Source organism: Mobula hypostoma, chromosome 3, assembly GCF_963921235.1.
Source record: "Mobula hypostoma chromosome 3, sMobHyp1.1, whole genome shotgun sequence".
In the NCBI taxonomy this organism is placed as follows: Eukaryota; Metazoa; Chordata; class Chondrichthyes; order Myliobatiformes; family Myliobatidae; genus Mobula; species Mobula hypostoma.
This window is the reverse complement of record NC_086099.1, coordinates 44,320,577-44,348,536: the sequence shown is the minus strand read 5'-3', so window position 1 is coordinate 44,348,536 and position 27,960 is coordinate 44,320,577. Positions and strand designations below refer to the sequence as shown.

Sequence of the window (27,960 nt, the reverse complement as noted above, 5' to 3'; positions counted from 1 at the left end):
ATGTAGTAATTTCACCTTATCAATGCAACGTGTATGATCTCAGGATGAAAGATTATTAATTTGTGATTATGCAATGAAATTTACCAGCAATCTGTAATGGAAACTAACCAAGGGCAATATAAGAGCATCTTCTAATAGCACTTTCCTGAATGAGCTATTAGAAAATCCCAAACTCAGTCATACGTGTATATTAATAACAGGCTGCAATATGATGCATGATGGAACATAACCTCATATCTTCAAACTAACATGAATAACTTTTAAAGAGCAATGGAAGATTTTTTTTTAAAAAGGAGAGAGACAGAGAAAGAAATCCTGAAATTCTCATAGTCCTAAAGTAATCTCACCAAATGGTCTGCAGTTGCTCAAATTAATCCTGGCTGTAATCCTTGATTCAGCTTTGAATTTTAAATCCCACATAAAGAAAAGTGACCAGAGCAGCAAAATATTGCAAAGCTGTATCTGTTTTCTTCACGTAATGTTGCTGAAAGCAAATTCACACCTTTATATCTAATATACTAGATTACTACAACACCCTTTTTAATTGGCCTTCCAAAGCAATCTAGTGACAAACTTCAACTTATTCAGAACATCATTGCTAGACTTTTAAAACCAGGATGAGGGAACATATTACTCCCATCTTAACTACTCTGCATTGGCTTCCTGGATCTTTAAGTATTGATACTCAACTTCTAAATTGTCTAGTATCAGAGTATATCACAGAATTGTTTTTATTGTATAATCCTGCACAAGCTTTCAGGTCTTCTTTCACTGATCTCTTAAATTTAAACAATCTCCCACAAAAGAAAGTTGGCAGGTCAGTTTTTTTTTAAAAAATGATACTCCTCAATACATAACTATTAGGGATGCAGACTCAGTTCACACTTTAGAATACCAGCTCAAAACCTAATTATTTAACCTTGCTTTTAACGAACTTCATTTTGTCCTTTTTTTTATGTTTGCACTTTACCCCATTGTAAAGTACTTTGAACTACATTTGTTTGTATGAAAAATGTTCTCTAATTAAGTTATTATTATTATTAATAATCACTCAGAAGTACCTCTGGGATCACTTCTACGTGCCCTGAACCTACATGTACACACACACAAAAATTAAAAAGTATATTAAATATATAGAAAAATACAGCATACAGTAAAATGAAAATATTGTCAGCATTGCGTGGCGACTTAATTCTAATGAAGAAATGCTGAACAAATGTAGCAACATACAGTGAAACCAATAGGTTACAGATACCAAGGGGCTGTAATCAATAGCCAAATTTCCAAAATAGTTACTTTGTTTGGAGATTCAAGAGTTCTATTGTCAGCATTCATAGAAGCAAAATAATCAATCTACCTCTGGAACAGAATTGTGCATCATTCAATCCAGGGAATAGATTAGATTCCTTGTTGCTAAGGATGCTAAGGAAGAGCTTCCATTCCACAATATATTTAATACTCAAGACTTATTGTCAAAATCCTCTAGCCTTCATATACAACATTTAATGCTACAAAAGTAGTTTAAAAGTCTTCAAAATTTCTTACTATATTTGAAGACTGATTGTACCTTATATTTTGCAAAGGGCTGGGTCGGTGTTTCCAAAAAAAAGTTTGATAATTTCACGCACAATTTGTTTCTCTCAATAGGATATATTATGGGGAATACATTTATTCCAGTTTTAATACACCTACAATATCACTCATAGCCCTGTAAGATTTCCTGCAATTCGATATTAAATAAGTTTACCTTTGTTTCATTCCAAATAGCATTACAAAGTATTGTAGTGTCTAACTGAACTAACAGTATAGGCCACACTTAAAATGAAATGTCTAATTACACCTCACTCACAGGCTTCCTAGACTTTGGTTCCAACCTGTATCATAATTGTGCGATAATCAATGTAAGAATATACTGACCCAAAGTGAGAATGAATTGTCTAGGAAGCTGACAATTGAGAGAATAAAGCACAAGAGGCAACTCTTATCATGCAAGTTAACAGAACAAACAATAGCTCAAGATATTTTGCACGGCTGGTTTGAGCTATTTGTTGTTTGCTGGTTTGATTGATAGATAGATAAATATAAAAAAGCAAATAATCAAACACATCTGGAATGATGCCTTCTATTGCAAGGGGGAGGGGGGTTCAGAAATAGGAAAGTCTTGCAATAACTGTTCAAACCACTGGTGAGGCAACAGCTGTCTGCAAAATCAAGTGTTTTATCTCCCGTATTCAGAGGAATATACCCAAGATTTTTTAAAAAATACAGATTCTAGAAAATGTAATGAATAGTGAGAAAATGCTGGAAGCACTCAACAAGTTAGAGAGACTTGTGAACAAGGGAACTGTCAGCATTTCAAGTCAAAGATCCATCATTAAAACTGGGAAAGAGGAAAAAGTTACAGGCAAACCCCCAAGTTACTGTGCACAAACAAAAGAAAATCTGCAGAAGCTGGAAATCAAAGCAACACACACAAGATGCTGGAGGAACTCAACAGGCCAGGCAGCATCTATGGAAAAAGTATAGTTGATATTTTGGCCTGAAACACCAACTGTACATTTTTTCCATAAATGCCACCTGGCCTGTTGAGTTCCTCCAGCATTTTGTGTGTGTTGCCCAAGTTACTGTGGGGCTCTTTCCAGAAAATAGTCTCTTGTTCTCTGGAACACAATGCCATATCATCTGTATGTGCATCAAAAAATGCGAGCTGAAAATAAAAAAATCATACATATATATATTACATGGATGCCCAGATAACCTCAATGCTTATAAAACCATCCAGCTTTATAGATTAGTTAGGTCTGTAAGATAGAGGAAACAACCAAAGCATATGGCGCCTTGAAAAAGTATTCAACCCTCATTTCACTCTCTCATTTTCTAAATTTAAAATATATTGAAGTAGGATTTTTGAGCTAATCACAAAACACACATCATGTCCAATCAAAAAAATTCCAAAACCTGTTAATAATTTACTAAAAATTTAAAAAAAACAAAATTGTAAGGCTGAAAAAGTACTCCCCCCCTTTGTAATTATGTGAACTTTCTTCAGATGCAATTTACTCATCCAATTTGTTGATGCACAAATTTGGAGGATCACCTGTTTTTAATGAATTGATAAGAAAAAAAATACTCCCTTTCTTTGTAAGAATGGTATGGTGGATTTTCAACAGACCAAACCAAAATGAAGACAAAAGAACATTCAAGACAAGTCGGGGAAATGATAATACAGACGCTCAAATCTGGGTAAGGTACAAGACCAATGCAAAGGCACTGAACATACCTTGGAACTCAGATCCGTCAATCATGAAAGTGAAAAAAGTACAAATCATAGCCATACTGCCAAGGTTAGGCAGTTCCTCTAGATTTAGTCATCAGAGATTAGCACTTGTAAGAAAGGCTATTGTGACAGACACCAAGTGAGCTGCAGAAGTCAGTGGCTGGCTGCAACTGAAGATTAAGTTCATGACTCCACAATCTCCAAGGCTTTGAACAAAAATGTTATTTATGGAAGAATGGCAAGGAAGAAGCCCTGGCTTTTAAAAAAAAATAACCCTTGCCCATAAAGACCTTGCAAAACATCACTTAGAAGGTGATTCCTTAAGGTTGTTATAGCTGGGGGTGGTAATGGAGACAAGCTTCCACTACCTATTAAATGCTCCAATGGTGTGTGCCTCAAATAGCCTTTAACAACCAAGTCCAGCTCCTGTCATACACATATTGCTTAGCTACTAAGCCCAACAGAGCCATTTCTAGTGACAGGAGAAGGGGCAAAGGCGGGTTACTGGTGCCTTAAAACTAGTCTCTTCTGGCAGATGGGTCTCATCTAGGAGTAGAAAAACTCTGATTTCAAACCTCCGCTGCCTTGCAGCTACTGTATACCCACTCGTGGGGAAGACTTCGGGAGTAATCCCACAGGGAAAAATCCGAAGCTGGAGTCTTTAAGGCAGTTCTACGTTGAGTTCAATGCTAAAAGGCAATCCCTGCAACTCTGCTGGTACCAAACTGTGTCAGTCTCTGCCCGTCCCTTTGGGTTCATCAGATGTGTGGAGAGGGGGAGCTTTCTACCTGGGCAACAGCTTGTGTATCTGGACTGCTAGGACGCAACATCCGTAGTCACCCCTGACCGATGGAGGCGTCACTCAGCCAGAAGGTACTGCAAAGATGTGGAAGGTCTTGTGGCCGGATGAGACTAAAGTGAAACTTGTTGTCTCCAACAATAAGCAGTATTTGTGGCGCAAATCTAATACTGCGCAACAGCCAGTAACCCCATCCTTAATGTAGAGTATGGTGGAGTAGCATCATGCAGTGTAAAGCAGTAGAGACTGGAAATCTGGACAGGAATGATGGGAAGATGAATGTTGCTAAATACAGAGAGACCTTGGATTTTAAAAAACCTGGTAGCTTCTGCCAAAAAAGCTTAAACTGGGGAGAAAGTTGATCTTTCAGCAGGACAACAACCCAAAGCACACTGCCAAAGCAACCACAGAGTGGTTTCTAATGAAGAAAATTGATGGTCTCCAATGGTCCTGTCAGAGTCCTGATCTTAATCAGTTTTAACATCTCTGGCAAGACCTCAATAATATTAAAGAGGATACCAAAAGTTTCTTTGGATAGATAAAGTGTAAAAGAGAGGTGAGAGTAGATATCGGGCTGCTGGAAAACGATGCTGCAGAGGTAGTAATGGGGGACAAGGAAATGGTGGATAAACTGAATAAGTTTTTTGCATCGGTCTTCATTGTGGAAGATTCTAGCAGTATGGTGGACGTTCCAGGGCTAGCTACTCTGACCTTAGTGGTTGAAATGATATTGGAGACGGTTGTTAAGGATGCCATTTCAGGGTACTTGGAGGCACATAATAAAATAGGCAGCAGTCAGCATAGTTTCCTCAAGGAGAAATCTTGCCTGACAAATCTGTTGGAATTCTTAAGAGAAATAACAAGCAATATAGACAAAGCAGAATCGGCTGATGTCTATCTGGATTTTCAGAAGGTCTTTGACAAGGTGCCACACGAGGCTGCTTCACAAGTTATGAGACCATAGTATTACAGGAAAGAAACTAGCACGGCTAAAGCCGTGACTGAATAGCAGGAGGCAAAAAGTGGGAATAAAGGGAGCCTTTTCTGGTTGGCTGCCAGTGTCTAGTGCTGTTCCACTGGGGTCTGTGTCAGGACAGATTATTTTTACATTATATGTTAATGATTTGGATGATGGAATTGATGGCTTTTTTGCAAAGTTTGCAGACGATATGAAGATAGGCAGAGGGGCAGGAAGTTTTGAGGAAGTAGAGAGGCTACAGAAGAACTTAGACGGATTAGGATAAAAGGCAAAGAAGTGGCAGATGGAATACAGTGTTGGGAAGTGCATGGTTATCCACTTTGGGAGAAGAAATAAAAGGATTGACTATTTTCTAAATGGAGAGAAAATACAGGAAACGGAGGAGCAAAGGAACATGGGAGTCCAGTGCAGGATTCCCTAAAGGTTAATTTGCAGGTTGAGTCTGCAATGACAAAGGCAAATGAGATGTATGTATTCATTTCAAAAGGACTAGAATATAAAAGCAAGGATGTAACACTGAGGCTTCGTAAGGCTCTAGTGAGACCTCACTTGCAGTATTGTGAGCAGTTTCGGGCCCCTCATCTATGAAAGGATGTGTTGAAGCTAGAGATGGTTCAAAGGAGGTTCACGAAAATTATTCCAATATTGAACGATTTTTCACATGCAGAGCGTTGGCTCTGATTCTGTATTCACTGGAATTCAGAAGAATGATGAGTGACCTCATTGAAACGTATCCAATGGTGAAAGGCCTTGATAGAGTGGATATGGAGAGGATGTTTTCTATAGGACACAGCCTCAAAATAAGCGGAGTCCTTTCAGAATGGAGATGAGGAGGAATTTGTTTAGCTAAAGAGTGGCAAATCTGTGGAATTCTTTGCCACAGGCAGCTGTGGAGGCCAAGTCTGTATGTATATTTAAGGCAGAGGTCGATAGATTCTTGATTGGTCAGGGCATGAAGAGATATAGGGAGAAGGCAGGAGTTTGGTGCTGAGAGAAAAAATGAATGAGCCATGTATGATGAAATGGTGGAGATGACTCAATGGGCCAAGTGGCCTAATTATGGTCCTTTGTCTTATTGCTGCCACCACTGTTCCCCAACTAACCTGGCACAGCTTGAGCAATTTTGCAAAAAAGAATAGATATATCTTGCTCCATTACATTGTGCAAAGCAAATGAGACGTATCCAAAAAGACGACTGACTAGAATATATGTGAGAGGTGGTTCAACTAAGAACTGAGCAGAGCTATGAATACGTTTGATCTGCTGACATTTCAGGTTTTAAATTTTAGTTTTTTATGCTTTACAACCTTCCTTGTTTTTTGGGGTTCTACTGTGAGAAAAGGAGCATGTGATTCACAAATAAAAATTCTCAGTTAAATTGATCAAAATCCCTGGCTGTGATACTCATTTATGTGAACAAAGAGTTGGGGGCCGAATACTTTTACAAGGCTCTATAATTTAAACAGTATTTCAAGCATTTCTATGATCCTACTGCCTAAATCATTGCAAATGAGCAAGAGAATTCCTGTGAAAATTCCAGACTCCAATTCCAGAATTATCAACATCACACATGGATTTCACAGAACTGGGCTTCTGCTTAAAAAAAAACGATTTGAACATGCAACAATAGAATTTGGTTTGTTAAATCTCAATAAAATCAATGATCATGATATTATTTTCAATGTATAAAGATTAAAACTCAAAAGAACAATGCTAAGATCTGTTATAATTTAGACTGTTGAGTTAAGGATCCTAATAAATGTACCTGTCCAGCAATTTGCATGGCTGTATATTAAAGTACACATTTTCACTGCCAAACAATAAACAGCTTGGTTCTTTGAAGCCATTAAAGAGATCAATGCTACTCAAATTGTAATAATTCAATAAAAATTTGACACATGCCTAACTTCCTCATAATTAAAACAACGCCATTTTGAACACAACAGAATTAGTAAAACAGTAACATCCGACTACAAAAAAAAGCACACAGCAAAAAGTGAATAATTATGTTTTTTGTTGTGAAGAGGTGAGAGTAATTTTAGCAAGACTACTGGAAGTATTCTCTGCCTTTTTAATACTGGCACTGAATCCCTAATGCATCTTTGTCACCAGAACAAACTAAATTCAAAGCATCATCTAAAAGACAACAATCCTGGCAACGTAATACTCTTTTTGTACTGCACTGCAGGATCAATCTAGAGTATGTACTCATATCTTGAACTGCAGATTAAACATCCTTCAAGTCCCATCTTGCCTTACTGGGAATTTGAAGCTGCCCCATGTGGCAGATTATCAATAAATTGCAGGAGTACCAACTCTTAAAGTAGTCCTGGCACAAAGTCAGACCAGCAAAAGACTTGCTGTAAATCCAGTTTTTATTCCATTTAGTGAATAGATCCAGCAACTGTGATCATAACCTTTTGGTAAGATTTGTAAATAACTAATTTATCAAAATAATCTAGTCAATTTTCAATAGTTTGCTTTGTACAGTCCACCCTGAATATCAAGGCTTTGTGTTGCACAGATAAAGCTCTTGATCTCAGAATTCTTCTTTCTACAAATTGAAGTACGATTAAAAACTACAAATGGTTAGAAAAGCAATTAACTTTGAGAAAGAATTGGAACAGTACAAGAGCACTCATTAGGTTTAGGCAACAACGAGTTTACTGCATCCACTTTTGACCAACATGCTAGATCACCCGTTTTTTTGTAGACAGTGGACTTTTACAGTCCAGTTTTGGTAATGAATATGAATCAGCAAGCAGGATACTGGTTTTTCCAATTTGCTGCTTCCCAACAAATGGAACAACTTTAAGCCAAAAGCTCCATGGAACAATACACAATTTTAACTTCAATTCGGTTTATTAGATCTGTGAATTATTCCATGATCAATAACTTTCTTTCACATTGTAGTAATGTATCCTGTGATCAGCAGTGATGAAGCAGATCAATGCTAAATCCAACTGAAATCCTCATTACTACAAAAGGCCATTACAAAGCATTAAGCAAAGTTCAAATTAGGCCAAGTCCAACAATGTCCATTCTTGAACAAAGAAGCCCCCTCAAATTTCTTCTGGTGGGGTATTGTACTGCTTTTAATGCAGTTATTTTTGGCAGTTTACCACAATGATAATAATTATACCCAAATCATTTTTACGTCTCTCTTTAACCTCTCACACATCATCATCAGATGTATCACTGCTGCTCGTCTCTGTGTCATCATTAACAGTAGGCTTGTAAGTGCTCTTCCACGTGAAGTTGCAAGTCAAACCATTTTTCAGAAGACCATTTTTGCGAAGGCCATTTTTCTGGAGCTGAAAGTGAATAAAATGACATTAAAAATTAAAATGCGAAGTGCAAGATTTACTAAAGCAAATCCTGTCTATACTGAATTCCCAATAGGTAATTATTTGGGTATTACTCCGAATATCTTTGAGACATGAAGCATTTAGTCTGGGGTTGACTTGAAAAAGGAATTCCAGAAAGTAGTCTAGAAATGTTGGAGGAGTCCAGAACCAGAGGCCACAGTTTAAGAATAAGAGGTAGACAATTTAGAACAGAGTTAAGGAAAAACTTTTTCCACACAGAGGGTTGTGGTTCTGTGGAATGCTCTGCCTCAGAAGGCAGTGGAGGCCAATTCTCTGGATTCTTTCAAAAAAGAGTTAGATAGAGCTCTTAAAGATAGCGAAGTGAAGGGATATGGGGAGAAGGCAGGAAAAGGATACTATGGCTCGAAGGGCTGAATGGCCTACTCCTGCACCTATTGTCTGTTGTCAGTCAATTATTGAATTCTGAAACATATACCAAAATAGTCCAGACCGCAAAAAATTCTAGAACATAGTTGTTACAGTTCTAACACTCCAGCAACACCGTAGCAAAACATTATTTTTGAGGAAGCAAAGCCAGAATTCATTTCCCATTATTTATTATGATGGTATTGGTGCATTACTAGAGGAGGCAACTCCCACAATGCAGCTGCATAGGCGATTCAAGGAGTAGAACCAGCAGCAACAATGCAAACATGAGGAATTCTGCAGATGCTGGAAATTCAAGCAACGCACATCAAAGTTGCTGGTGAACGCAGCAGGTCAGGCAGCATCTCTAGGAAGACTGTACCTCTTCCTAGAGATGCTGCCTGACGTGCTGCATTCTCTAGCAACTTTGATGTGTGTAGCAACAATGCAACACTAGTCTATTTCCAAGTCAGCTCAATGTGTGTAGCTGCTGGCTTTTCAGTTTGTTGGAAGAGAATGCACACTTGAAAGGTCAGAATTGTAAAAAAAAAACACAGGTAGCCACAGTGGATTTTATAGATGCAACATTGGTGCAGATGTGCCCGTGGTGGAGGAGGGAATTAATCTTTAGGGTGATTTGGCTGCACTCATCCAAGAAAGCAGAGAATATTTCATTATGGTCCTGCCTCAAGCTTTGTAGATGGTGGAAAGACTATCAGGCATCCTGAAAGTTGTGACTGCCACGAGCTGGCCCTAAGCCACTTTGCGACTGGTCCAATGGAATTTCTGATCAATGGTAGCACTCAGAATATGAGGAGGAGGAGACTTGGCAATTAAATTCTCTCTCTCTGTCTTCATTAAGATAGTCACTACTTGCTAAATGTAACTCAGGCCAAAAAGTTAAGGTTCTTGCTACATGTACGCACGAACTGCTTCATTTTCTGAACAGCTGCAAAGGCAATCCTTTTCTGTATATAATATGGCAAAATATCCCTATTTCTGATCTAATGAGGGAAAGAAGATCACTGATGAAGTAGTCAAAAGCAATTAAGCTGTAGAAGTTTGGGTGCAGTTGCTTAATATTCTGACAGAATTCAATCGGAACCAAGGCATTTGTTTAATAGATCCTACTCCATTTACCAAACAAAGCAGATTGATCCCAGACACTGCCTGGACAATCGCCTGTAGTGATGTGCTGTAGCTGGAATCACTGATCTCCAGCAAACACAATCATCTTCTATTGACCTAGACACCCACTGTTGCCCTTTGACGAGAGATTTAACAAGGCACATTGATGCAACACTTGGTCAAATGCTGACATAATGGCACAAGCAGTCACTCTCAGTTATGAAATACAATCTTTCAACGCATGCTTCAACCAGGACAGTGGAGAAATCTGGCAAGGTCCAAACTGGGCACTGGTAAGCTAGTTAGAGTTAGGTCAGTGCCACTTGACAGTGTTATCATCAAGACCTTCCTCAATCTTATGATAATTGAATGTAAACCAATAGACTCGTATTTAAATTGGACTTGTCCTGACTTCCAGGGCTAAGAAATAACCAGTCAATTTTCTACACTGGTGTTGTGCTGAACATGCCGGTATAACTGTATTGGAATAGGTTTAATCAAAGGTTCATTCTACACTACATATCTTTCATACTACAGCTAGGGTATCTGGTCCCATAGACCTTGCTGCATCCAATGCTCTCAGCTGTTCCTTGAAATCATGTGGAACGAATCAAACTGGCTAAAAACCAGCTTCTGTGATGGTGGAGAAAACTAAAATATATTATCTGTTCAGCACCTCTGGCTGAAAATGGTTATAAAACCTTCAGCCTCAACCTTACACTCTGCTAATATTTGCAATGGGGACTTTCTTGGAGTCACCTCCTCCACTTAGCTGTTCAATTGTCCACCATTATTCACAACTAGAAATTTAAACTTGCATGTCAAATACAGATTTGTTCGGTATTACTTATTTAAATTAACCATGCAGAGATTTTCATCCTTGAAAAGTTATTGGAGATTGAGCAGTTTCTGGACAAGAAAATAGTCTTTCCATACTTTCCATCCCATAGGCAACAATGAAAAATAAGAGAAGAATTTGCAGGGTTGAAATACGACTGCCTCTTTTGCAAACACAAGGACCATTACATCAGCTAATAATCAGCATCACACCAGGGAAGGGTTTGGTAGCAGTGATGGCTACTACAGGTGGTAATGTGATGGGAAGACAGAGTTACAAGGACAAGACTGACATTTGTCAAAATTAAGGCATCCAATTGTGACAAAGTTTACAACTGAAGCCTGTGTATCCTTACAAAATAATGCACCTCTTGGCAAGACATGATGTGAAAAAAAATTAAAACAAGCAAAATCTGATTAATAACTGGCAAGGTACATTAAAAGCAGAATGGCCAATTAAAACACTGAGGGGAAATGGGAAAATTTGCAAGACTGAACAAGGCTGCAGAGTTTCAGACTCAGCCAGCTGAATCACAGGCACAACTCTCACCACCATCAGGGACAACTTCCTTAAAAGCTATACCCTATTCTCGTTATTACCATCACGGAGGGGCTTGAAGACCCATACCCAATGTTTCTGGAACAGCTTCTTCACCTCTGCCAGTTTTCCGGACGGTAAGACCTCTTTTGCACCATTTATCTTTTGTAACTTACACCAACTTTTTGTCTCGCAGTGTACTGCCGCAACAAAACAACTAATTTCATGATAAATGGCAGTGATAATAATAACTCCAGATCAGATTCTGTCTGGAGTTGAACAGAAGTCATTACCTGTTCACTAATGGCCTGAAATTCCCTCATCTCATCCTCTGTTATCGGAGCACATGTTTCATCATTTTCACTTTCTTCCTGCCAGCCCATCTCTTTCAGCAGCCTAAGGAAAATAAAGTCAGTCAAATGTTACATTTCTGAAAAGCTGAAGGAATCTAAGCTCAAATACTAAACAGTTAATACAGAAAATATTATACTGTTTGTTAAAAAAAACCTTCCACAGACCCTTAAATAAACGCAAATAATTACTGATTCAACAAAGAAAATATCTAAAATTAATCATGTAAAACAAAGAAGCATTGGGTAGGTATTTATTTGTAAATCAGTCCTCACTATAAAGAATACAAGTAGGATCCCAGAAAAGACAGAAAATTGGGAATTGCAAGGGAAGTTAGAACTGAGGAAATTACAAACAACATAGAAGTTGTCATGAGTACTTGATGGAGCTGCAGACAGACAAGTCTTTGAGTCATAAATAGACTTGGTCAGAGGGTCTTAAAAGTGAGAGGATTGATATATTGGTTTCAATTTCCCAAAAATACTTATATTTGGGGAAGACGTCATTCGTTTGGTAAGTAGTAAACTGAATCAAAGAAAGAGGGAGATCAAGAATGGTAAATATAGACTAATTAGCTTAACGTCTATGATTGGAAAAACATTAGAAGATATTGTTACAGCAAGGTATTTTTTTAATTCAACAAAATCAAGACAAGTCAACATTGTTTTGTGAAAGGGAAATTATTTTTGATCAATTTGTTGGAGTTAGTTGAAGAAGGAATATGCTTCAAATAAAAGAAAAATCAGGATGCAGCATTCTGAGATTTACTGAAGCCGTTTAATAAGTTAATTTAAAGGTTCTTGTGCAATATAAATGCACATGGTCTAGGAAGCAACTTAACTTCATGGAAAGATTGAGTAGCTAGCAGGAAACAAAACAGGCATTCTGATCAACAAAATGTAATGAGAACCATGTCAAGGGTTCAGTGCCAGAGGCTCAAAATTCTAAACTTTATATAAATGACTTGGATGAAGGTAATAAAGGGAATGTTGTTTGCTAATGGTGCAAACAGACAGAAATGCATACTGCCAAATAGATGCAAGGAAGCAACAGAGTATCCAAGATATGTGGTGCCCAATCAGCGGATGGGAGCATGAGAAGAAGTGGCAATTTCACTTAAGATTAAAAAAAGCAGTGCTTCGCAGCAAGTTTCAGAGTTGGACAGTACCCAGTGAAATACAGGATAAGAAGTGGCAATTTTACTTGGGTCGGCAGTTGAAGATTTAAAAAGGCAGCGCTTCGTGACAGTTTGCAGAGTTGGACTGCACCCAATCAGTGAACGGGAGCATGAGGAAAAGCGGCGATTTCACTTGGGTCTGCACTTGAAGATTTTTTTTTTAAATGGCAGCGCTTCGCGGCACTTTTCAGAGCGAGTGGCAATTTCACTTAGGTCCTCGGCTGAAGATTAAAAACCAGTGCTTCGTGGCAATTTGCAGAGTTGAACTGCACCCTGGGGTTCATTAGAAAGAGCAAATAAAAATAGGCAGGGGCAGGCGGAACAGCCATTGTTGGGAGTGGCCATTGTGTGAGTGGGCCAGTATTGGAGTGGCTTTGGCTCACCAGGCTTGGGTGAAGCAAATTTTTCTTCATTCCCTGTCTGTCAGGGCACTGTTAATGCAGTGAGAATTACTCCAGGGGCTGTGTTTTGTTCTTTGTGTGAGATGTAGGAATTCTGGGAGACCGCCAGCCTCCCAGATAACTACATCTGCAACAGGTGCACCGAGCTGCAGCTCCAGAGAGAACATGTGACGGAAATGGAGCAGCAGCTTCATGACCTTTGGATCATACAGGAAACTGAGGAAGTGACAGATAGGTGCTACAGAAGATAGTCACCCCTAGGTTGTAGGAGGCAGGTAACTGGGTGACTGTCAGGAGAAGGAAGAAAGACGGCCAACCAGTGCAGAGTATCCTCCTGGCCGCTCTTCCCTATAATAAGTATTCCACCTTGAATACTGTTGAGGGGGACAACCTACCAGAGGGAGCAGCAGCAACTGAGTCTGGCACTGTGGTTCAGAAGAGAGGTGAAGAGGACTGCGGTACTCATAGGAGAAATATTTGAGGCATAGAGCCGAGATTCTGTGGATGCAATAGAGACTCCCAGAGCCAGGGATGTCTCAGATGGGGTCCATGGCATTCTAAAAGGGGAGGGTGAGCAGCCAGAAGTCATGGTACGTATTGGCACCAAAGACTCCTCACCTTTCCTACCTCTGTCAGGTTTGCAGATGATATCAAGATAGGTGGATGGAAGGACATGTTGATCAAGCAGAAGCTACAGAAGGACTTAGATTAGGAGAATGCGCAAAGTCGTGGCAGACGGAATACAGTGTCAGGAAGTGTACGGTTATGCACTTCGGTAGAAGGAATGAAAGTGTACATTATTTTCTAAATGGAGAAAAATTTCAAATATCTGAGGTACAAAAGAACTTAGGAGTTCTTGTGCAAGATACCCTAAAAGTAATTTGCAAGCTGAGTCGGTGGTGAGGAAGGCAAATGCAATGTTACCATTCATTTCAAGAGGTCTAGGAATAAAAAGGATGTAATGTTGAAGCTTTATATAACACTAGTGAGGCCTCACTTGGAGTATCATGAGCAGTTTTCAGCTCTTTATCCAAGAAAGAATGTGCTGGAGAAATTTCAAAGGAGGCTCATAAAAATGATTCCAGGATTGAAAGACTTATCATATGAAGAGCATTTGATGGCTCTGATCCTCTACTCACTGGAATTCAGAAGAATGAGAGGAAATCTCGTTGAATCCTATCAAATGTTGAAAGGCCTCAATAGAGTGGATATGGAGGGAATGCTTCCTATGGTGGGGGAGTCCAAGACCAGAGGACACAACCTCAGAATAGAGAGACATTCATTTAGAATGGAGGTTGGGAATATTTTTAAGCCAGAGAGTGGTGAATCTGTGGAGTTTGTTGCCACAGGTGGGTGTGGTAGCCAAGTCATTGGGTATATTTAAGGTAGAGGTTGGTTGACTGTTTATTAGTCAGGGCATGAGGGGATACAGAGAGAAGGCAAGAAATTGGGACGGAGGGGAATCAGCCACGACGAAATGGCAGAGCAGACTTGATAGGCCAAATGGCCTAATTCTGCTCCTATACCTTATGCTCTTGATATGGCAATTAGAATACAATACAGAAAAATTGGAAATGATCTCTTTTAGCAGGAAAACTAAAAAGCACATTATCTGAATGGTGGGAGATTGCTGAGCATGACAATACAAAGGGACTGGGTGTCCCTCTGCATTGTGAAGTATGCAAGAATCCTAAGTAATATAGAAAGTTCTTACAATTTATCGCTGAGAAAAGTAATATAAAAGTAGGGAACTTATGCTTCTGTTATACAAGGCAAAGGTACAACCACATCTGGAGTAAAGTGTAAAGTACAAGTCTATTTCATTTTAGGAAGGACAAGAGAGCATTGAAAGCAGTTTGGAGAAGGTTTACAACACTAATAACTGGAATGTCTTAGGAGGAAAGTTTGGGCAGACTAGACTTCTAACTGTGGGAATTTAACAAATTAAGTGCAGAGAATATTTCTTCTTGGATAATCTAAAATTAGGTATCACTGATTAAAATAATAAGTTAACCCAATTAAGTTACTTGGCCAATGAACACCTCCAATACGACGTTATTATTTCTCATCAGTCTCCTTACGTACAGCTTAACGTCACTTTATGGACATATATTCAACCCAAGTCCTAAGCTATCTTATGTAATTATATATATTTATTGTGTGTTTTTATTATTATTATGTTCTTTATCTTCTGTGCTTTTTTTTTGCTACATCAGATCTGGAGTAACCATTATTTCATTTTCCTTAGTTGTTTACCGGAAATGACATCAAATAATTTTAAATCTTAAGAAAACTTTGTCCCTCTTCAAAAGATGGTGATGTTTGAAGTTATCTTACTAAAATAGTGAAAGCAGTCTGAATAATTTTCAATTCGAAACTTTGAAGCAAGAGTGTCAAAGCAGAATGTGGAGTAGACAAAATGTGGAGTCAAGGTTACAATTAGTTCAGTTATGATCTTACTAAATGGGACAGCAGGCTTAAGGCGTCAACTGTCATACTGCTTCAAATATGTTGCTGTTGGGGAGGGTTTAAACTAATCTGGAAGGAGATGGGAACCAGTGTGATAGGACCGAGGATGGGGCAGTTGGTATAAGACCAAAAGGTATAGGAGCAGAATTAGGTCATTTGGCCCATTGAGTATGCCTGCCATTTAATCGCGGCACCAATCTCCTGCCTACCCCCCACTCTCACCACCACCACCCTCCCCCGCCCCCCCCGTGTCCCTTCATGTCCTGACCAATCAAGTATCTATGAATCTCTGCCTTAAATATCCATAAAGAACTGGCCTCCATAGCTGCCTGTGGCAAAGAATTCCACTGATTCACCACCCTCTGCCGAAAGAAATTCTTCATTTTCATTCTAAAAGGACACCCCTCTATTCGAAGGCTGTCCCCTCTGTTCTTAGACACCCCCACCACAAGAAACATCCTCTCCACATCCACTCTTTCAAGGCCTTTCATCATTCGATAGGTTTCAATTAGGTCACCCCTCATTCTTCTGAATTCCAACGAATACAGGCCCAGAGCCATCAAACACTCGTCACATGAGAAGCTGTTTAATCTTGGAATCATTTTTTGTGAATATCCTTTGAACTTTCTTCAGTTTCAGAACATACTTTCTAAGATAAGGGACCCAAAACTGCTCACAATACTCCAGGCAAGGCCTCACCAGTGTTTTATAGAGTCTCGACATTACATCCTTAAATAAAAGTAGATGCAGTGTATAGTGAGACTGGGAAGGAAGGACAGGCAGATGACAGGGCAAAATTGCAGTCAGTGCAATGAGTTGAGGTGTAACATGGGAGCAAAATCAAAAAGGGTGATGTACGCAGGACTGAAGGTGTTGTATTTGAATGCACGCAGTATACAGACTAAGGTAGATTATCTTGTAGTGCAGTTAGAGATTGGCAGTTTGACATTGTGTGCATCACTGAGTTGTGGCTAAAAGATCATAACTGGGAGCTTAACATCCAAGGATATGCCTTGCATCAAAAGGACAGGCAAGTAGCAGACAGGGTGGCATCCTTAGATAAAGATGTAAAAAATGTAGAAACCTTGTACGTGGAATTAAGAAACTGCAAGGATAAAAAGCCCCTGATGGGTACTACATATATACAGGCCCACAAACAGTAGCCAGGATATGCTATACAAGTTGCAATGGAAAATAGAAAAGGCATGTAATAAGGGCAATGTTACGTTAGCCATCAGGGATATCGATATACAGGGATATTGGGAAAATCCAGTTGGTGTTGGATCCCAAGAGAGGAATTTGTGGATTGCCTATGAGATGGCTTTTTAGAGCAGCTTATGGTTGAGCCCACTAGGGGAAAGGTAATTCTAAACTGGGTGTTATGCAATGAACGAGATTTGATTATGGAGCTTAAGGTAAAGAAACTTTCAAGAGGCAGTTATCATAATATAATGCCGCACATGAGCCTGCATTACAAGGTAAGAGCCCATGGTCCTAAACAAAAGATACCAGAATGGCTAGAAGATTGGCTTATTGGCAGGAGGCAAAGTGTGGGAATAAAAGGGGCCTTTTCTCATTGGCTGCCACTGACTAGTGGTGTGCCGCAAGGGTTGATATTGGGACTGCTTCTTTTCACGTTATATGGCTTTGTGACCTAATTTCCAGACGATATAAAGACGGGTGGTGGGATAGGTAGTGTTAAGGAAGCAGGGAGTCTGCGGAAGGACTTGGATTAGGAGAATGGGTAAAGAAGCAGCAGATGGAATATAGTACAGGGAAGTGCACGGTCATGCACTTTAGTAGAGGGAATAAAGACTCAGACCATTTTATAAATGGGGAGAAATTCAAAAATCAGAGATACAGGGTACTTCAAAGTCCTTGTGCAAGACTCCCCAAAAGTTAACTTGCTGGTTGATTCGGTGGCAAGGAAGGCAAATGCAATGTTAGCATTCATTTTGACAGGACTAGAATACAAAAGTAAGGATGTATTGCTGAGGCTTCATGAGGCATTGGTCAGACTGCACTTGGAGTATTGGGAAGTTTTGGACAGCTTCCCTATGAAAAAAATATGCTGGCATTGGAGAGGGTCCAGAGGAGTTTTACAAGAATGATTCCGGAATGAAAAGGTTAGCGTATAACGATTGTTTGATGGCTCTGGGCCTGTATGCACTGGAGTTCAGAAGAATGATTGGGGATCTCACTGAATCCTACTGAATATTGAAAGGACCGGATAAAGTGGACGTGGAGAGGATGTTTCTTAAAGTGGCGGAGTCCAGGACCAGAGGGCATAGCCTCAGAATAGAGGGACATCCACTTGGAACAGGGATGAGGAGGAGCTGCTTTAGCCAGAGAATAGTGAATCTGTGGACTTCACTGGAACAGATGGCTATCAAAGCCAAGTAATTAAGTATATTTAAAGCACAGGTTAATGGGATTTTGATTAGTCAGGGTATCAAAGGTTACAGGAAAAAAGCAGAAGAATGGGGTTGAGAGGGATAACAAATAAGCCATGATGAAATGAATGGTGGAGCAGACTCAATGGGCTGAATGGTCTATTTCTGCTCCTGTCTTATGGTCTTCTGTATGTCCATTTTTTACTTACAATCTAACGACTCTTGCAGTATTTAGTTCAGCATTCATCCACTCGTTAACATTAGTAGTTCTCAGGTATGGTATGATCAGATCATTTAGAAGTGTGAACTTAAGCTCAATTAGCAAATACCATGTTGAACAGGGAATTGGTCAATTTTAACATAGACAATTATTAAACATCATAAACCAGTTTCTATATAGAAAAACTGGAAAAAGTAAGAGTATTGGAAAATAATCCCACTAAGGTAATGACTTTAAAAAATAAGTCATTATGAAATAAGGTCCTGAGATAGAATGTTAAAATAATTGCTACAGTCTGTAAGAGACAGACAGAGTGGTGAATGTGTACATAGTCATGCAAGTGGAGTTGGAGGGTGGGGGTGGGGAAGGACATGCATTAATAACCTCAGGTCATGGTTAGGCAGTGTACACAGTACAACTCAAAAGCAAATCAACTGGATGAAAGTTACACTAAGGCAGTGCCAAAAGTCATATTCACAGCAGGTGGCACTATACTGCTCAGGTGCTGCATTGTACAGCAACATACAAATCTTTTGACTTATCTGCACTTTTAATGCATTTAAATCAATAGATAAATTGATGCTTAATGTCTGTGATTTTGTACACATACCTATGCTCAGCTTCCAGCGAACTTGATAAAATATTAGATTGGGGAAATGCTGAAGAGCGAATAGTTGCCTGGGATAGAAGTCGAGCATTTCCATTTTCCCTGGAATCACCATTTTTATCAAAATTTCTGTTTTTGTCTCTCTCCTGATGAGTATTCTTGTTGTGTTGCATGTTAAACATTTCATAATCCTGAGGACCAAGGCAAACAAAATATCTTGTAGACCTCTATTTGCTACCTCTTATTTCTTTAAAAACAGTGCATTTCTGGAGCAGTGAAAGAAAGTCTAATTTTTAAAATTCCACTTTAAAAATATAAATATATTGCACAATAGCATTTTACTTTAAAATAGTACTGGAGACAAAAGATGCCAAGCTGATTGATAGGTTATTAGCAATATCAGATCCTTTTGTGCGCACAAAATAATCAATATTAAAATGCTGCAGGGTGATAGAAATAAGTCTCAATCAAAACATACAAACGTTTGTAGTTGGAGAAAAAAAACAAAATTTAAATGTATATTCCAATTTCCAATTATAGTGAATCTACATATATACAGAAACCAAGAATTATGAAGTCAAGAATTTCTTGGCTCTCCAGAGGAAACAGGTGGTTTAGTCTTTGCTTGCAAGTTCACAAAAATCAATTGAATCCTGAAGAAAACATTACAATTTCTTATTTCAAACTAAATTAATGAAATCATATTATCCAACGAAAATATCAGTGAAAAGTTAATAGACAATAGGTGGAGGAGTAGGCCATTCGGCCCTTCGAGCCAGTACCGCCATTCACTGTGATCATGGCTGATCATCCACTATCAGTATCCAGTTCCTGCCTTATCCCCATAACCCTTGATTCCGCTATCTTTAAGAGCTCTATCCATCTCTTTTTTGAAAGCATCCAGAAACTTGGCCTCCACAGCCTTCTGGGGCAGAGCATTCCATATATCCACCACTCTCTGGGTGAAAAAGTTTTTCCTCAACTCCGTTCTAAATGGCCTACCCCTAATTCTTAAACTGTGGCCTCTGGTTCTGGACTCGCCCATCAGCGGGAACATACTTCCTGCCTGCAGCGTGTCCAATCCCTTAATAATCTTATATGTTTCAATAAGATCCTCTCTCAGCCTTCTAAATTCCAGAGTAACTAGGTTTGATGTTTGGTCTCAGTGAAGATCTAGAAAAATCCATATTATGTTCCATATTTTTCCCAAAATATCTAATAATTAACAATACAAATTCAAACTCCAGGGAATAATTAATTCTTAATATAGAGATATCAGTAAGAAGACTGGCCCATTTCTGGTTGGAAAGGGCCAACTCACCAAGTCATAAAATGTACTGAGACTTGAATAGGTTCTGTAGCTAATAAGTTTAAAATTTGGGGGCATAATAACAAGATAAGTAGTTAGCCGCCATTTGACACTTGGAGAAGATTTCTTAAAGCACCAAGTCATACGTACTTGGAATTTTTGACCATGAACAGGTGCAGTAACAACTTACTATCTTTTTACATCTGGAAATACAAATTTTGCTTTTCATTTCCATGTTTTTTTTAAGTCGGGAATCCCTACAATGAGATCTAAATTCTCATTCTCTGCATCATTAACAATCAATAAAATAATAAAGTCAATTATAACCATTGGCTAGAGAAGAACACAAGAAATAGCAGGAGTTTCTACAACTCTACAAGCCTGCTGATGATTTTACATTCACTGAAAGGTCGTACGTACAGATGCCCACTGATGATTGCCCAATGTTAAGCACTGTGCACAACTCATCAGATAATGAAGCACTCCACAGCCAAGTATACCAAGACCTGAACAACATACAGGCCTGGGCTTATGGGTAGCAGGTGATATTTATGTCACACAAGTGTCAGGCAAAGACAATATCCAACAAGAGAAAATACAGCTTGCACCTCTGATATTTAATGTTATTACCATCAGCGAATGCCTCATTATCAATATGGATGATAAGAAACTGAACTGAAATAGCCAATATGCCTACAAGCAGGTCAGAGGCTAGGAACCCTATGACAAGTAACTCAGTTCCTTACTCCTCAAGGCTCACCTACCATCTTCAAGGCTCAAGATGAAATACTCCCCACTTGCCTGGATGAATACAGCATCAACCTTTAAGAAGCCCCCCCATCCACGATCACTCGGTCACTCCACCGTCAATGCACACTAACACCTAGTAGTAGCACCTGCAGAATGCTCTGCAGCAAATCACTGAGCCTCCTTGAACACCACTTTCCAAATCCATGACCCAAACCAGTCAGGAGACCAGGACAGCAAGAGCACGAGAAGACTAACACCTGGAAGTTACCCTCCAAATCTCCTCATCTGAACTGGGAATAGACCGCTGTTCCTTCAACACTGTGGGTCACAGTAATGGGACTCTCTCCCTAAGAACATTGTGGACATACCCACACCTCAAGGATCACAGCATTTCAAGCAGGCAACTCACCATCCCCTTCAATCGACAATTAGAGACATGCAACTAAATGCTGGCTCAGCCTGATAAGCCACATCTCTTAAATGAATAATAACAATAAAAAAAAACAGGTGAGCTGTACACTTGCCGAATGCAGGAAATGAATTAAGGGCTGTTTGACCTACTTCTATTTTTATTTCAAAAGTTTTGTTCCTTGAAACAACTTAAATGTGGTGCCCTGGAATATCTACAACACTACAGCTTAGTTTTAAAATGATCATGCTGGTGTCTTTATCTGTAGCTGTATTTATTAGCCAATGTAAGCCATACATCTTTTCAACTGAAGCGCCATTTTTATGGATTTCTCTGCATGGACATCAAGTTTATTTACGCTTTTCAAAGTAATGCTATTGATGCCAGGGTGCACCTTGCATACAGTATTCAAAGTGCATCACTGCAGATCTTTAGATTTAAAACACCATTTCAATGCAGTCCCATTTTTAGGGATTTCTCTACATGGACAAGTGCATCACTACACCTCTCCATATTTAACTCAATCTGCCCCATTTCTGTATACTTCACCATGGTTTCCCTCTGATCAATTCCTCAAGTATTTTAATCATCATACATTGCTTTTCCAAGTTTTGGATCATTGACAAACATAACACAGGCAGAGCCAACTCCATTTTTCAAAAACCCAGTAATGAACTCAGAACCAAATCTTTTGAGAAATTTTCTGCAAACACAAAGACATAGTCACTTCTGCTTCCTCTTACTGAGCCAATTTGGCATTCATGCCACACTTAAGAGTTTCACATAGTAATCTTAGTACTAAACCTTCTGCTCTTATCTGATCATATCATTTTCAAAAGCCCATATATGCAATACAGAATCTAGCAAATACTAGCTACTATAACAATCTAGCATACTTAGGACTTTAGTGCAGCCAGACTGGCACATTTTCCAGACCAGTGCATGTTATCTCTTACAATAATACATGAACCTATTTAATTCAATCAACAACATCTCTTTAAGACATCAACATGCTTTAATGTGAGAACATTGCCTTAGCAGCCCTGACACTGAGCATTTAGGTTTCTAAAGAATGGAATAAGTGATCATTGGAGCATTACAGTATCTACTGCATTTCCATTACCTCAAACTCAGTCATTAGTTAGCATCTTTATTCAAGTCACATTCCCTCATCTTGACGAAACAGTAATCAAAGCTTTTGCCATTTCTGTCTTTACTCCTTGGAGAATTTAAGTTTACTACAAGTGATCTATCAGATTAATATAATTCAATATTTGTTTGGATTTTCTGCTGTACAACCCTGAATATGGCATGTATAATAAAGATCGAATAATCCAGAGCCTTTGGGACTATGGTAGTGCAGACTAGTAGATTTTAGCATGATACACTTATGAATACTCAAATACACCTTTTCTTTTACACTTTGTTTTGTAGTACAACTTTCCAGTGAAACCAGTGCATTTAAAAAGAGGGGGAAGCATAAAGACCCCAGCTCCACCTGCAAATCTATGCACACTCCTGATCTGTTGTTCTGAAACTCAAATACAGCATCAGTAACATATCAGACCCAAAATCTAGACCAAACTCTGACCAAACACCCCATTTTCTCTCTGGACTTCCAGTACATGTTCTGGACTAATGTGTGAACTATTATCAGCATTTCCAAACTACTGGATGCTGGATTATTGGAGTTTTACTAAGCTTCTCAATACTTCAGCAAATTTTCAGCAATTTATTGTGACAGTTTAAATTTGGTTATACATGACTAAAGTGTGTCAAGATACATGCCAAAGGATTGTGTAATCGCAGAATAAATTGCCAGAGAGATCAACAGAAAGATCAGCTCAGCACAACCTCAGTGATAACAGAACTCATAAATCACTACCTTAAAATTTGAGATATGGAATAAAATTCATTCTTAGAGGTTTAACCTCAAAGGAGGACCACAACCTTATCATGGTTTGGAGGCTTGCGTGCCTCAATGACACGGACAGCTATGTTGACTGAAGTCAGGACTTTATGCTTCATGCCAAACAGGTCAAAGAGTAAAGGACAGGCTAAGAGTGGCCCATCGGTCCTCCAGATTTGGGAGACCAGCTCAGGGCTAACAATTCTGACTGGTAAAACAAAATTGAAAAAGAAACACCAATGAAGAATCCTTCTACATCACAGTTTGATGGCATTCCTGAGTCTCCAAACGGGACTTGCATGACTGAGTAGTGAGGAACCTACTGACAGGATGAAGGAAAGCCTGAACACCACCAGAGATGGAAGACCTTCAATGCTGCTCTAAACGCCAGCAGCATAATAGGCAGAAAGTTCGAGGCTTAAAAAAATGTAGTACTTCTTTTCAACTCTCATTTTTTGATGCATGTGGAGAAGAGGCAGCTTCATGTTACAAGCAAAAACCGGTTTCTCAGAGCACAATCATCACTGCTCCCACCACCCTTGACTAGTAACCTGCGGAGAACCTGTAGCCTTGTTTTCCTTTCTATATAAAATTTTATCCTTGTGTGTGCTAGTATGGTCTGAAAGCTCGGAGTTAGGAATAGGATCTTGGAAGGTAGAATTCTTCACACAACACACAAGAAGCCATTTTCAAATAGTAACCACAAGAGATTCTGCAGATGCTAAAATTCTTAATGAACACACACAGAATGTCAGAGGAACACAGCAAGTCAGGCAGCATCCATGGCCCCTCCAAGAGATTCTGCCTGACTTGCAGAGTTTTTGAATTACAAGTCGACCTTCACTAATCTGGCACCATTGGGACCTGAGGAGTGCCGGATTAGTGAAAATGCTGAATTACAGAAGGAACACATTAAGCATCATCAGTGCCGGATTATCGAAGGAACCGGATTACAGGTAGTTGGATCAGTGAAGGTCGACCTGTAATAGCTGTTGATGGCTCAATCCACATTTGCTCTATCTTTTGAATCTCTAATTGTCAAACAGCTCCGAAAAAGATTCATACTAGAAATGTATGAACAATTCTAACATCATATTTTGATTTAGTATGTTGAGAATATCAGTCCAATTAAATTTGCATTTAGTAATAATACAGCCAATATAAGTGATAAAAGACAAGTCCACAAAGTTAACATGAAATATAAGTATACAAAAATTACATTAAGTAGTTACATGCAGCATTACCTTTTCTTTATCTATATCATCTCCATCATCAGGATACCCTTCCCCAGGCTTGTCCTGTTTCAAAGTCTTCAGGAATTCACTTTTTTTGTCAGATCTCATGCGTGTCAGTTTCAACATACGAGGCTGACTTGCTATATCAATTGGTGAAGAAGAATTTGAGCGACTATTCTGTTTAAAGAAATTGAATCAAGTTAATTCAAAAATGAATTACAACATAACTAAAATATATTGACAGACATATACTTGATTGCATTACTTGAAATGCGATTTAGTCACTTTTGAGCCAGTCAACAGATATATTCAAAAATGCTATCAGACTGCAATCACAATTGAACATGTCATGTTTAATCAAAATGAACGTGTTGTACTGAAGCAACTGGATACACAAATGGCAACTTCATCCACACTTCTAATAAAATTCTTCCATAAGCTTGGAGAAAATTAAACTAACAACTGGAACCTGGATAGGACTTTGAACCCAAGAATCACTCCAGTGATAATACACTCACAAGAAATATTTGCACACATTATACAAGATCAGAGAAGGGCAGGCAACTACAGCAAGAGACCAAGTTATACAAAGAAAACTGGGCTGAATCACATAGTATGTTGGTTAACCAAATTTTTTGTAACGTCATTTGATTTTTTTTTATCAAAATTGAAAAATATACCTTTTGTCATTAACAGAACTATGGAATTCTGAGGTTGCAATGGTTCCAGATTCTGTACCAAGAATCAAGTTGGCAATAGTGCAACATTATTTTTCAGATTGGAGCACTGTAACAAGTAGTGTGTCATCAAGATTACTGCTGGGTCCACTGTTTGCCATCTATGTTAACAATTTGGATGCTAATATTGTCATGATGATTAATTAATTTGCAGATGATATTAAAATTAGCAGTGTAATAACTTAGATTTAATGGGCTATTTTGTATCATCACTGTGCATGCATCCTATATAGTGAGCATCAAACCAAAATCAATTATGTCAATCATCAAAACTGTCTTCCAGAATATTTTTTTTTAAAACTCCAGGAGAGACGAGACAGAATAAATTAGGCTCAATAGCAAAACAACTGGGAGAGCAGCAACTTGGAAAATTACAAAAATTGGAACTACTTAGAACATTAGGTAGTTGTAAACATCAATACAATTAACATTCCATATTGATATCCTGATTAGTAAATATTGCTTCTTTCTTCTCAGATGCTACACAACTTGCTGTGCATTTCCAGGATATTCTGTTATTATAAATTTAAGGCTGTCAACTGCAAGATTTGCAAATTGTGATCCAGTACATTTGAGCCAATATAAAAAGTTTATTAAGATGCTCTTTCACATGGAACACAAATGGAAATCAACTGAAACAATTGCATACTTTCAAATTGTTTTATATACAGATTCAAAAGTTAATGTGGAAGGAAGATAGATACCTCCTTTAAAGAGTTTGGTGATGAACTGAAGGTCTGAGGTACAGGTTTCAAGAGCGCGTTGAAGCTGACAAATGGGGTTCCGTGTTTATTCTCCTTTGCTGAGCCTTTCCATTGCGCTGGCTAAATTTAAAAAATAGTTAACAGGTGGCAAACAATTTACATACAGAACCATTAACTGAAGCTAGTGAATGGGTAGATGGGAAAAGTAGATCTAAAAAAGAAAAACAAACGATGCAGGAATGTGTGCAAGCACAGCTGTTGGAGAAGGATTGAAAGTGCAAGAGTGAAAGGAGTAATATGAAAAATACTAGATTATAAGCAACTGATAACAAAATACAAAAGATTCAAAATCAAACAGCACAAGCTGTTTCTTGTATCTAGATAATTAGTTTGTTTCAGTTTTCCCCTCAAATCCAAATATGCTCTTTAAATCTGACTTTCTCTGTGTTTACAGATTAAAGGAATCTGAGAAAACCATGAATACGCTTATGCTCATTCTTCTTTTGGAAAGCTGGAAAGGTTAAAAAGCATTTGGGATGAAAGGATGCAAAATTGGAGGCACAGATCACAAACAGACTCCATATTTTCCCAAATATGTAAAAAGTACTAGATGCACTGGAAAATTTCATCTAATTATGGGCATCACTTCGAAAAGGACATAAAAGCCCTTGGAGAAAACAAAGATTTACTAGAATGATTTCAAGAACAAAAGTGCTGGATAAATTGGAAACTTGACAGTTCCCTTTAGGGCAAAGAAACAGAGGAATAAGAAAATCAATTCAGATATTGGGAGGGTTTAGCTAGATAAATGATTGCAGACGGTTGAAGAGTTTAACATTTACTTTCTTTTTCTGATTTTGTTTTTAAGTGAGAACACAAAGTTACTTTTTCATTTTATTGAGAGATTTTACGAAATCATACTCTGAAAATTTTCCCCCATTAGTTTTGCCTTCTTTTGTGACTTATACAACCCTTTTACTACCACACTTCGGAAGTTCAGTTGAAATAGGTTTCTTCATATCTATTTGTATAAACTTCAGCCTCTGTTGTCCTTAAAATCTGATTCAGTTCATACCCAAATTATTGATATGACCGCAATAATATTTTCTTGAGCACCAGTTATTTCTTAGATCTTAATAACTAAAGAGATCAAATAATTATACAAGAAAAACTTGTACTTTACAGTAGAATGCAACATTTATCTGAATCAGACTGCATTTACACGAGTGATAGTAGCTCAGAACAGAAGAGGAGTACAGTGGTGATAGGAGATTCCATAGTTAAAGGAGTAGACAGCTGATTCTTTGGACGTGAAAGAAACATCCAAATGGCATGTTGCCTCCCAGGTGCCAGGGTCAGGGATGTCTTTGATCAGGTCCACAACTTCTGAGAGGGCATCTGAGTAGCAAGAATTTATGGTACATATTGGTACCAACACCATAAGTAGAAAAAGGGTGGGAGGCCCTCAAGAGAGAATACAGGGAGTTAGTTATAAAGCTGAAAAGCAGGACCTCCAGGGTAGTAATCTTCAGATTGTTGCCTGTACTACACATCAGTGAGGATGATTTAGCAGATAAATGTGTGGCTGAGGAATTGGTGAGTGGGCAGGGATTTTGATTTCTGGATCATTTGGATCTCTTCTGGGGAAAGTATGACCTGTATAAAAAGGACTGGTTACACCTGAACCCGAGGGGACTAATAACTTTGCAGGGAAGTTTGCTAGAGCTGTTGGAGAGGCTTTAAACTACTTTGTCAGGTGGGGTAGGAACCAGAGTGATAGGGCTAAGGATAGGACAGTTCATGTACAACCTAGATGCAGTGCGTAGTGAGACCGTGAGGAAGGAGATGATAGGGCAAAATTGCAACCAGTGGGATGAGTTGAAATGTAACGTTGGAGCAAAAAGGGTGAAGAATACAGGACTGAAGGCATATATTTGAATGCACGCAGTATACAGAATAAGGTAGATGATCTTGTAGTGCAGTTAGAGACATCACTG

The 27,960-nt window shown here is 38.7% G+C and overlaps 1 protein-coding gene across 1 annotated transcript in view; it reads right to left on the bottom strand.

The window, feature by feature from the left end:
* Positions 1–7,422: 7,422 nt before the first annotated feature.
* The window catches only part of LOC134343968 (vasculin-like), a 54,866-nt gene continuing 34,328 nt past the window's right edge, over positions 7,423–27,960 (bottom strand). The window contains exons 8-12 of the mRNA XM_063042958.1: positions 25,964–26,083; positions 24,532–24,699; positions 18,914–19,101; positions 11,586–11,688; positions 7,423–8,369 (exon numbers count right to left, since the gene is read on the bottom strand). Coding sequence (XP_062899028.1) covers positions 8,229–8,369; positions 11,586–11,688; positions 18,914–19,101; positions 24,532–24,699; positions 25,964–26,083 — 720 coding nt within the window. The 3' untranslated portion in view covers positions 7,423–8,228. The remainder of the gene's footprint in view (positions 8,370–11,585; positions 11,689–18,913; positions 19,102–24,531; positions 24,700–25,963; positions 26,084–27,960) is intronic.